The following is a 12,995-nucleotide window of genomic DNA, read 5'->3' as shown; positions in this document are numbered from 1 at the left end:
TCATTTATCATTTAATTATATTTACTGTAATGCATTTGCTTTTATTTTGTATTTTATTTCTGTTACTGTCTCTGAAATTCAAAGTCATGGAATTTCGTTTTAAAATGGAAGCTTCGGGAATCATCGGTGGCGCCCCCCCCTTCTCCCAACTAATTCGCGAGTGATGCTGGGTACAGCGAGCAGTCGCCATTACTATTGTAAAAATCGGCGGGGTAAGACGTGTCGAGACTTGTTCCGCGACCGAGGTGAGCATTTCTAACCCGCTATTTCCTCTATTACTACTCGCGTTCACTTTTAACGATGCTTGCGTTTAAAAGTAATACATTTCTACCATAAATCGAGTCGGAATTGTGAGAAAAGTTGAATCGTATTTCGCACGTTTCTTTCGATAGCTGACCGGCGTCGGTCCTTTATATTTCTCTAAACGAAATTACATATTCTATACATATTATTTCAAGTTCATTTATCATTTAATTATATTTACTGTAATGCATTTGCCTTTATTTTGTATTTTATTTCTGTTACTGTCTCTGAAATTCAAAGTCATGGAATTTCGTTTTAAAATGGAAGCTTCGGGAATCATCGGTGGCGCCCCCCCCTTCTCCCAACTAATTCGCGAGTGATGCTGGGTAGCGAGCGGTCGCCATTACGATTGTAAAAGTTAGCGGGGTAAGACGTGTCTGAACGTGTCGAGACTTTTTCCGCGACCGAGGTGAGCATTTCTAACCCGCTATTTCCTTTATTACTACTCACGTTCACTTTTAACGATGCTTTCGTTTAAAATTAATACATTTCTACCATAAATCGAGTCGGAATTGTGAGAAAAGTTGAATCGTATTTCGCACGTTTCTTTCGATAGCCGACCGGCGTCGGTTCTTTATATTTCTCTAAACGAAATTACATATTCTATACATATTATTTCAAGTTCATTTATCATTTAATTATATTTACTCTAATGCATTTGCCTTTAATTTGTATTTTATTTCTGTTACTGTCTCTGAAATTCGAAGTCATGGAATTTCGTTTTAAAATGGAAGCTTCGGGAATCATCGGTGGCGCCCCCCCCTTCTCCCAACTAATTCGCGAGTGATGCTGGGTAGCGAGCGGTCGCCATTACGATTGTAAAAGTTAACGGGGTGAAACGTGTCGGCGTCTCACGACCAACGAGGTACGTATTTCGAACTTTTTGATATCTCCCCATTATTATTACTCGCGTTTACTCTCTAACGGTGCTGCTTTTGTTTAGTCGTTTTGTTTATTAATACGTTTCTATAATAAATTAAGTTCGAATTATGAGAAAAAGTGAATCGTATTTCGAACGTTTTCTTCGATATTTAACTGGCGTCGATTTATTATATCTCTTTAAAAACTCTTCTATGTATTATTTCGAGTTTAATTATTGCTTAATTATGATTAGATATGTTTATTGTGATGCATTTGATCTTCATTTGTATTTTATTTCTGTCGCAGTCTCTCATTGAAATTCAAATACGAGGCAAGCTAACGACATGGAATCAACGCCATTACATTTGGAAATTTTCAAATGGCGTCATCTTCAAATGGTCTAATAAGTATTGGTATATACATTCTTTACATATTTTACATTCTTCATATATTTTTAACATTTTATCGAGTAATTATTTGTTGGAAGAATGATAATATCAGTGTTCAGATTAAATGATTGAGATTAAATAAATCATTTTTTAATTTGCTTTATAATCAATTTCGATGAAGTAGCAAATTAAATTGGAATTGATATTTATATACTTTTATCTATTTTTTACATTAACGGTAAATTTGAATGATTTATATTTAACTGTATTATGATCGCGAGTATTATTTATTTAATTGATTGTGTACAATTCTGTCTTTATGAATTGTTGTTAATTGCAATTTGCATACATATTTCAATGCAGGTTTTAAGAAAATGTAGAAACTACGTACTTGGAATATGCTATTCAAGCATAAATAGTCATTGAACTTTAATTTTTGTAAATTTCAGAATATATATAAAAATTACGAGGTATTCAAACATTCGATAAAATAAATATAATCATTCTTACAATTTTAACTGTGAAAGTTAGTGATATTACATTTATAAATTGAATAATTACTTTAAAGTAATTATTTTCTTGAATAATATTTTATATGTTGTCACGACAAACTATATACGCAATTCTAAATAAAGCAGTATTTCTGTTGATGAATATCGAATAAGGTAGAAGAAGATAAAACCAGTAGGAGAGGCACACGTGTGCTCATTGTATTTCTTGTATCCTATTTCACCTTTATTTTCAGCATTCTTTTCCAGCTTTGTTGGCCGCGCGCAAGGCGGCCGGTAGAATCAGTGTTTGCTGCGTAGCAACAGTTTGTTTTCCAGGGCAAAGTGACCCTGGTCGTTTACATGTTAGGCAAACGCGACAGTAGAAGCAGTGTTTCTGACGCAATTTTTAAGTATTTCCAGAGCATCGTGGCTCTCCTTGTTTTCTGAATCGCGAGAATAGATTCATTTGTTCGCCGTTTTCAATCCTCGGTCGTGATAAATTAATTTAATACCTTGTAATAAACACAATAATTTCTTTTCATTTGAAATTAAAACTCGTTTGCGGTATTAGAATCAGTGCATTACTGAATAGGAGTATTGGGCGGTGCTCCACAAGCAAACAATGTAAGTATAAATTTCAAAACATTCAAATTTTTAATTAAAAATCTCTACAGTTTTGACAATAGATTCAAATTGTTTTCTTACAGTTTTCTTACAGCCTCATCCTGGAAACCAGCAGGACTGACTTCTCTGATGACTTCCAGTGGCCAACATCGTCACCCGGGCATATTTACATTCTACAATTGAGTGAGTTGCATGCATTTATGTTCCTCTGGTCCCCAACCATGTTGTAGGATGAAAGATCCAAATCAACACGGGTGACCAGTTGTATATTTAATATTTTTGACGAGTCAAGTGACCACGGGTATGAAAAATACCCGTGAGTAGTAACAAAATTGTCATATTCTTTAGTGCAGGCTAGAGTCTTCTTGCACTCGCGTTTTTCAATGTTACAAATATATATTATATAATTTCATTATTATAAAATTTGTATAGAATTTGATTTTCATTAACTTTGTATGAATTATAGATTGAATAGAATATAAATTGATATATTATGAAAACATATTGATCATTTGATGGAAAATATAAATATTAATTACTATAACATATAGTAATTTTGATAACATTAATATAATTCTTAAATATTGTTCGTATTTAATGTATTTTATGTGCAAGAAGACATTTCGCGACTGATCGATTTTTGAGTCAAAGTAACATGTATTGTTTACTAGTTTCATCTTTTTAGAAATTTACTTTGACGACAGAATCGATTATGGATTGTTGAATTTTTTAAATAATTTTATTTATTAAATTTCAATTATTTCAATTTTCAAATAAATCAATTCAATTTTAAAGTAAATTATAAAATCTTAAAGTCTGTTGTCTCGCATAATTAAATTAGAAACATAATAATTTTCTTGAATAATAATATTTTTCAATATTAAAGTATTTTGTCCTTGATATATTTGATATAACAAGTCGAGTCACTTTGATTTAAAATTAAATAATAAATACCGTTTAGCCACATTTAATTAACCAATGTTTCTAGTTAGGATTTTCAGATTAATCTTTCCGTGTTCGTTGCCCAAGTTCATGCACACGCCCAGGTGCTACTTGCATGAGCGAAGGTAACGGGCACGATGACTTAGATTATAACAATTCATAATAAAAATTGACGATTGACATTGGCTAGTGAATCGTGCGCGACGTACTATCCACATTGTGTGTTGTGGTTAGGTTGTGGTAGTGCGTCGTTTCAGATGTTTTTATAATTGTAATTCACATGCAGAATTTTATAACATTAGATTTTTATCAATAATAACATGAAATTTCAATTTACCATTTATTTGAAAACTATTGATCTTAATGGATTTAAATCTTAATATTTTTCAATCTTGCATAATTATACATGCGTACAATATATTTTATTAAAGACTATATTCTTCAGATTCAAACACATAAAATGTTTTTCTATATAATAAAAATACGCAAAGATCACTAGTCCTTTGTCAGTCGGTTTCAGGAAATGGTACGTACATTTAGAGTATGAATGTAGTGTTATGTCCGGGTGTCGGAGGAACCCCGGGGAGTCCTCTCTAGTTTAGGTCGCGCCCGGACATTCAGAATGAGAACCGTGGAGTGTTTGTTTGCGAGAATGAGTTTTGCTATTTTTTAAATATAGGGTTAGGTAGGTAGGTAACTTCCTTTCTGGTATGTGTGTTAAATGTAAGTAGGTAGGGCCAGGGCAGGGCTGTCACATTAGTTATTCGGGTAGGCGCGTTTTCGCGTGGCAGTTCTGTTTCTGTAGTTACGATCTCGAGAGTAGAAATGTTGCTGATTCAAACGGTGTATGCTGTTTGTTTTAGCTTTAGTTTCGACTCCTCGAATCGCGCGACTCTTAAAGTCGCTCTCTCGCGCTCGCGGTCGCGATTAGGTCCCTTACGAAACGCTCGTCCCGCTCGAGATTCACCACGTATGCTCGACCAACAATTCGTATATTGTTGGAAGACTGCGTATTGCACGAAATCTCGAGCCCAGTCTTAAGTAAGTTTCAGACATCGGCAGGACCGCCGAAGAAAAGAAAAGACTCGATGGAGTTGAAGAGGCCCTGACAAATTGTTTTAAGAGTGGGCTGCAACAAATGGCTTTTCATCTTCATCCTCGGATGAGGATGGAAAGTCATTATTGTTACTACTTTGTCACTTTATCTCGTCAGTAGTTTTGTAGTTTGTTTCTTTCATTGGCTCACGTATGCATGTACTTTGTACATGATTGCACCATACATGCCAATCATCCCCTACATTCTGTTGGCTGGCTCATGTATGCATCTACTTTTTGTAGATGATTGCACCATACATGCCAGCCATCAGGGCAACTCGCGTTTTAAATATGAATATTAACACGTTCACTGTCATTTCAAACTTGTATTAATTCTTTAATAATACTTTAAACGAATTCTAATATTTTCAATATAATTATAAAATATCATCGAACATATTTAAACATGATAGTCAATGTGTTAATAACTTTTTTCGTTATATATTCATAGAGTTGCGAATATACGATAATCGCGTTGGCTTTAGAGTTGCGAATTCCTACTTTTCGCGTTTCCTTTTCAGGGTAGTGTCGCGAATAATTACCATCTCGCGATTGTTTTTGTGCAAACCTAGGTACCGGTAGTTTGCTTTAAAAATAGCGTAGCGAACAATTCATAAACGCGATTGATATCAGAGTTGCGAATCGCTATTTTTCGCGTTTGCTTTTCAGGGTAGTGTTGCGAACAATCACGACTCGCGTTGCTTTTTCACTCTTTTGTACATATAATGGACATCAACCGCGTTTGCAATTTTCACATTATAAATTAGCGTTGCGATACTGATTCATCGTGCGATATTTTACTTAGCGTTGCGATTCTTTCAATGCCAAAATTCTTCCCCGATTGTAGTATTAGAAGTAGTTAGTATATTTTGTGGCCAGTACATGTGCATTCACATGTACCATGATTCCCTTGATTAAAGTTAGAGTTGCGAATAATATAAAATATTCGCGTTTGTTCGTAGAGTTGCGAATAAACATTTATCGCGTTGACATGTTAGCGTTGCTTCTAAACACGATTCGCGTTTCTTTTATGCAAACTTAGGCACCGGGAGTTTGCTTTAAAGTAACGTTGCGAATTATTAGTAAACGCGATTGCAATTAGAGTTGCGTATTACTATTTTTCGCGTTTGCTTTTCAGGGTAGCGTTGCGATTAATTACCATTCGCGGTTGCTTTTATTGTTGCAAATCGCGTTTGAAATTTTTCTATTATAAATTAGCGTTGCGATTGTTGATTTATCGCGTTGTTTGCCCCGTAGTGTTGCGATATTTAAAACATCTAACTTTATCCCAACATCTGCCACTGTAGTTAATAGTAGTTTGCAGTAGATAGTTTATTTTATGCATGTGTATTTGCATCTATACGGAAGACACCAGCATCAAATCTAGCAGTTTTGGGCAAAACGCGATTTTTATTAGAGTTGCGAGATATAAGTATAATATTTTCACTAAAAATAGAGTTGCGAATGCACAATAATCGCGTTTGCTTATAGAGTTGCGACTTTCTATTTTTCGCGTTTCCTTTTCAGGGTAGTGTCGCGAATTCAATACGCGATTGCTTTTATTGTTATTTAAGAATAGTGTTGCGAATGATCGGTTTGCTCTTAGCGTTGCGAATTACTATTTTTCGCGCTTGCTTTTCAGGGTAGTGTTGCGAGCAATCACAATTCGCGGTTGTTTTTATTATTACAAATCGCGTTTGGAATTTTTCTATTATAAATTAGCGTTGCGATATTGATTTATCGCGTTTTTATTGATTAGAGTTGCGATTCATTGCCCAAAATTTGTCGCTGGCCACTGCCTCAAGATCATCACGAAGAAGCTGCTGTTCTACAAAGCCTCAGAAGGCTCAACGTTATTATCTAAATTAGTGTTGCGTATTATTTAACATGGGTGCACGCGATATAATTAATAAAGCAACCCTGTGTGGTTCATTTTTTCGAACAACAAGCACCACTCGCGTATACTTTTCTATTTTCTAAATTAGAGTTGCGAAAGAAACAATGGTCCACTCGCGGGTTGTTTTTTCAATTTATGAGTGGACGTTTAATTATGTGTAATATATCTTCTTTTTATCAATGGAAATACTGCTCGAAAAGATTGTTGTACATGAACGAAATGTTTTATTATTCGTAACGCGTAAATATCTGTACTTTTAACGAATACATTTTTGTCACAAATTTGCGATGCATGTAAAAATGATATATTATGATTAAATTGATCATAGATTTCATTCAACCGTAATATTTATTTATAAATAGTGAATTTTTTTTTATAAATATTCAGAATACTTTGCATAAATTAAAGTTTGTCCGCGATCATTGTTTGAATCGATGTAAAATAAAATGCTTGCATTAAAAGGGTATGCAAATTCCAGTTCGATATTTCATATTGAGAGATAATTTCCGCGTTGAATCGACATCTGTGTTCGTTATTGGTTTTTTTCTATGAATCTAATTTAGTTTTCGATACAGTAAAATATAATTATTGCACTACATACGTCTTATTATATCAGGAATGAAATTTATTCGGTATTTATCTTAACACTGAAATAAAATTAACTTTTCATTAAATTTCGATTACGTAATATTTATGTTTCCAAATTTTGTAACGTAAATTTTTGCTCGTGGAAAATCTGATTCAAATATTAATTTTATATCAATTGTACTAGTACATAATTATTGTTTTCGGGTCCGCTAATACATTTTTATTTCAGCTTACTAATCCTTTGAGCAAGTTCTTCTTACAGAGTATAGAAGCATAGATGAATGGAATACGAAGAGGAAGATTCAATATGAATTCGAAGTAATTAATGGTCAAAATTACTACAACGTATGGGATTCAAACTGGATCGTTCTTAGGGAAGCAACTATTTCATACAGTTATTTATTATCTGAATTTATGTTTCAGGAAAACATCGTGGGATCAACAAAGAGAAGAAACAGAAAATATCTTCTCGTATTTTTCTATTTTATGTGATTTCTATCTATTGTGTATGAGTGTATGTTTTAGCAAATCATCGTGGGATTAACGAAGACGCCAAGAAGAAAATATCTTCGTGTTTCTGCAGATTGCGTTGCGTTAGAATTAAGCACAAATGTATATAGATTGTAAAGTAAATATGCGATCGCTGGGGTATCGTAATAAGTAATACAGAAGTAAAAACGTACGTTTAGGTAGGAGCAATTGCTATTAAGGTGCACATTGGTATTCTACTAAACAAGGTTCATACGTGCAGTTGCACTTTCCTACTTCGTTTCCCAGTGTCTTGTGAGGCACTATCAACATATAATCCATCCATTTGAATTGGAGCAATTAATATCAAGATGCATATTGGTATTTTAATAGTCTGGTTTCCTACGTGTTGTTGCAACACTCATATTTCGTTTCCAGAAAACATGTGGTGGACTGTCTCACATGTATCGCGATTTTGTTAGGTTTTTTGGTCTGTTGATCAGACAACTCTTCAGTAAACTCTTCCTTTGTGATTCGAATTTAGATAGCTTTTCTCATAAAAGAAAATATCCAAATCTGTTAGTTAGGATTCCTCGCCAAAGGTTGGGTGGTTGGGGCGGGGCTAGGGTGGGTCTCCATTCGCAGCAACCTCCGCGTGGTGAGACCTGGGTCATATTATTTACTATGTAATTAATTTCATCGCTTGTTACTGTATAATATAATTATTTAATAATTAATTACATAGTAAATAATGTGAGCTAATGGCTGCGATATTCCTCGTGTAGTTTAGCTTCTTCATCTGATTCAGAGCGATCAATTCTTCGATCGTTTATCAAATCTTGGTTTTAATTCTCATAATTGATAGCGTTATAGTTTAGAAATCAATCGATCGATGCCCAACTCTGGATCGTACAGCTTTCGTTCCGTTAAAGAAAGAATTCTTGTAATTTCATTTCCCACCATAGAAAGCGCCATGATCGCTTTTTATGGCCTGTCGGTAATGTAGTGGGTGACACAGAAATAGGGTATTTTCCTTACCTTGTGTGGTTATATTATCTGACAGAGGTAAATAAGTTTGCGACTGACGTTGAAGAAGATATTCGAGCATAGATGGAGTGGGTATTTCATTTTGTGGGATTTGGTGTTATCAAAGACGAGATATATAGCCAAATATTGCAAACAATATTTTTTCCCTATTACTAAATTTGGAATTGAGAGAAACTATCGAAACAAATAATTATTTCTCAAATAGTCAAAATGAATCGTATCAGGATTTAGGTGAATAGGAGAGCGAAACGAGAGCAGTTTTCGTGGAAGTTGACTATGACACACGCCTTTTATTTAATTCCTGGTAATGCAATGATACAAAGTCGAGGGTCTTACACTACTTGTATTTTGTTACCACATATTTTTATCTGGAACTAAGCTAGAAATAGTTACAGTCGCGTTGTGTGTGGCTTGACAAGTTTCGTGTATGGTAAATTCTAATATTCGCGTGTTAAATTTTGGATTTGCATATTTGATTGTTTGTTGAATCTAAGTTGAATCATTAAATCTAAGTGACACCGATTAACGTGATTTGCAAGTTCAGGTAAATGCGTAATTCAGCAAAGATATCGGCTATACATGTAGATTTTCGAACAGTCGGGAAGTTTACGCTCGAACGCGGTTTTACATTCAGTTAGATTTGTTCTCTTATCGTGACGTACGATATTTCGTAATCATTAATTACGTAGATAACGGGACACGCCCGTGACTGTCATAGTTATATGTATATTTATGTAAAATTATACCCAATGTGGGTTTCGATTCGACGAGATACCCACATCACAATGTTCTGTTATTTACATAGACTTTCTATATTTATTCTAACGAAGTGTATATATATATATATATATTTTTTTTTTTTGTATGTATAACGAAGTATTTATATAGTATATATGTATAATAATACAAAGATGACACTCTTTTGAACTACATCGTTACATATCGTTTAATAAGTTTAAATAACACATTCTGCACCTAATCTTAAAATCAATAATCGTTGCACAAAGTTTTCTTGAAGTTCGTTTATAGATGCATTGCCATTACTACACATCGTGCGACAGTATTAACAGAAATTACAAAATACACGTCAGTTTATTTAAATATTTGCCACGCATAATAAACGCTATTTAAAAAGCTATCTGCGATCGAACAGAGTTAGTTTTTGCCCAAACGTTATTGTATTTACAGCAACTCAGGCTGGGGCAAGGCAATCGTGTACAATAATTTTACATTTGTATATATTGTAATTGACAAATAATTCGATATTTCGCTTAAACGGGAGAACCGTGTTTTATACATTGCAATACTTTCTCTTCAGAGATAGATTATTTTGTAATTAACGAATACAGTGGTTGTTACGACTCGTTTAAATAAATCGTATACGCAAGCAATCGTTTAATGCAAATTCAATCGACTGGTAAACGATACTTTACAAAACGTTTTTTGGACATTTGCTCGTAATGGATAATACGATAGTGACTGGGCAGTGGGAGACAACCCTGAAATAGGATATTTCCATAGGATACTTTGGAACACCTGTAAAAATGGGATTCTACGTTTCTATAATTCGGAATAATGTTGTCGAACCCGGTGAATACACCGTTTTCGGGTCGTTTACAATATGTCGGTATTAAATCAGTAGTTGGAATATAATCGTAACTCTTTTCGCGAGAGACAATTTAAATGGACTTTTATATATATAAAAAAAAAGGAAGAATTATATCCAAGGAGAAATTCGTCGTAGTCGTGAAATGTTTCTTTTTAGCCAAAGACGGAAACAGATACATCGAGTATCAAGTAGAACAACGAACATTAAGTTATCCTTCTTCGTTCGTGCTAATCCCTCGTGCGAAGTTCCTAGGGACAAATCGTTCCTTCTCGAATACAGGTGTACTCGTTCTACAAAACTTTATTGTACGCGAACGCCCGTAGGAAATGTTAAAATTCCTCGTGGATCGAATTGGAGGCCGCCTCTACGATGAAAGTTCCCCTAGAAGTTAAATCGTGGAATACCGATACGGTCGTAACGTCGAGTCTCCTCGTTTCTCGGAACAATCGAAGAAGAAATTACCGCGTTCCACGGAAAGTCGGCTTTATCGTTTCGCCTCGGACGTCTCTGGGTCGTCTAATTCCTTCGAGAAGAGCCGTTCGACGATCGATCGCTGTCGAACAGGGAACGTCGATCGATTCCTGTTGAATCGTCGACGGGCATAGTTCCCCTCCCCATTTTCCTCTCTTCGTTCCATCGACGCCGTTTCTCGTTGAAATCGGCAGAAACGTTGCATCGAGGGGGGGAGGTTCCTTTACGAGAGAATACAGGAATTCCTCTTGGACTCTGATCGCTTGCGGATCTGCTGCAAATGCTGCAGTTGCGCCGGCGACGGCACGTGGGCGCTGCTGCTGCGAGAATTTAAATGTTGCGGCGGCGGCAACGACTGTCGTCGACGGCGTTGCAGCGCCGGGCTCAAATTGTACTTGAGCTTCGCCTGGATCAGTAATTCTTTGAACACCAGAGACACGTTGGTGTTATCCTTCGCCGACACTTCGACGAATCCGTTTTTCCACTTCATCGTGACAAGCTCTCTGGTGCTCTCGGGGTCCACCTGCGATAGAAACTCAATTTATACCGGCGTTCACCAAAATGGCGCCCCTTAACGCGTCGACTGCCAGACCTAATCTCTAAAATTGTCCACGAAATCGAGACTTTGTTCTTAGACAATTAGAAACTATCGCAATTTGTCCCATCTGGATTTATTTTCTTTAACATATAATCTTGAGGATCAATTTTTTTACAGCTTGAGGGCTCGATGAAACTTTCGATGAATCCTTCGTAATAATAATTATTTGAACTATGTTTATCGTATAATTGAATTAGAAATTTATCGCGAGAATCAGTTTGTTTGGATTTCAATTCATACGACGCGTAGTACCATTATGAACAACAGATCAAAGGAAAGAAATGCTAGACTGCACGCCGATCAACAATCGTCGAATAACATTTATTATTTTATCACAAAGTCGATAAAACGTAACGAAAAGAAAAGTATTTGTATCTTGAAATGTCAAAGAATATACGTGGAAAGTGGCGGAAAGTTTCATCGAACCTTTATGCTGCAAAAAAATTGTCAAATATCGCTTCTCGTTTCACCATTTCACACGAGTCTCCCCTCTTAAGTCCAACACAGTCGGGCAAATTTTATTCGCGATCGATTCGTTCTAAAACTGGATATAGGTTTGAAACATTGATTTCTAGATTCTAATTTACGGATGTCTCTCCAATCGAAACGTAAATGGAAGTTAGTTTACGAGTGCTCAGTTTTGTTCTTCGCTGTATTTACCTCTTGCTTGGAGTCGACCAGGTCGACTTTGTTGCCGACGACGACGATCGGGACCGCGCCCTTCGTGCTGCAGATCTGCGTCTTGAGAGTCTCGACCTCGAGGAACGTGTTGGCGTCGTTTACGTCGTACACGAGTATAAAAGCGTCCGCGGACTTGATGGAGAGGTCTCTCATGGCGGGGAACTCGTACGAGCCGGACGTGTCCAGGATGTCCAGCGTCAGTTGTATCCCGGAAACGTTGAAATCGCCGTGATGCATTTCCTCCACCGTTCGCTTATACTTGGGCGTGAATGTGTTGTAAAGGAACTGATTTATGATGGCCGATTTCCCGACCTTCGCGGCGCCCATCACGACGATCTTGTGCCTGATGGAACTTTCCGCCGGTTTTCCGCCGCCGCTGTCCGATTCCGATAGTCCCTCGTTTCTGGGAACAGATCGATCGAAAATTGGAAAGTAAAGCTACGTTTCCACCGACGGGGCTCGCGGTTTAATCGGGCGCCGCGAACACGAGCCAAGTCTCTCGCGGCGACGTACCAAAATCGCGAACGGAAACGTAGGAAATCTTTTCGTATTGTTCCTCGATCCCCCTAAATCGTCGATTTTTCTCGAACGAGGCCAGACGGCAGAAATAAGAGAGCCCGCGAAGTGTCCTGCGTTTAAGAGGACAACAGCCCGACGAAGAGAATAGCGCCAATGAACGCTAACGATCTCTTTCACCGACGCCACGCGTTATTCAATACTCGTTTCGTGTGGGGGTGTCCTAAATTCGAGCCACCATTACTCCCTGGAATATCTCTTCCCTGTGCTCCTTCGCTTTTGCATGCACCAGATAACAACTGTTTCTAAGTATCTTCGTCTTCGTAATCATCCACGCTTATTACAAGAAGGAGTCAGCCACGGTTATTACCGGCTGCACAAAGGAGGAGCGCCGAGCTTCCCTTTTTGCGAAGAC

General features: G+C 36.6%; 1 protein-coding gene across 1 annotated transcript in view; it reads right to left on the bottom strand.

Moving 5' to 3' along the window:
- Positions 1-8,974: 8,974 nt before the first annotated feature.
- Positions 8,975-12,995, bottom strand: part of LOC143344282 (ras-related protein Rap-2a) — a 31,470-nt gene continuing 27,449 nt past the window's right edge. The window contains exons 3-4 of the mRNA XM_076770168.1: positions 12,044-12,467; positions 8,975-11,308 (exon numbers count right to left, since the gene is read on the bottom strand). Of these exons, the coding sequence (XP_076626283.1) occupies positions 11,009-11,308; positions 12,044-12,467 (724 nt within the window). The 3' untranslated portion in view covers positions 8,975-11,008. The remainder of the gene's footprint in view (positions 11,309-12,043; positions 12,468-12,995) is intronic.

The sequence above is a fragment of the Colletes latitarsis genome, chromosome 8 (genome assembly GCF_051014445.1).
Source record: "Colletes latitarsis isolate SP2378_abdomen chromosome 8, iyColLati1, whole genome shotgun sequence".
Classification (NCBI taxonomy): Eukaryota; Metazoa; Arthropoda; class Insecta; order Hymenoptera; family Colletidae; genus Colletes; species Colletes latitarsis.
The sequence above is the reverse complement of the archived record's forward strand: the minus strand, read 5'-3'. Positions and strand labels throughout refer to the sequence as shown.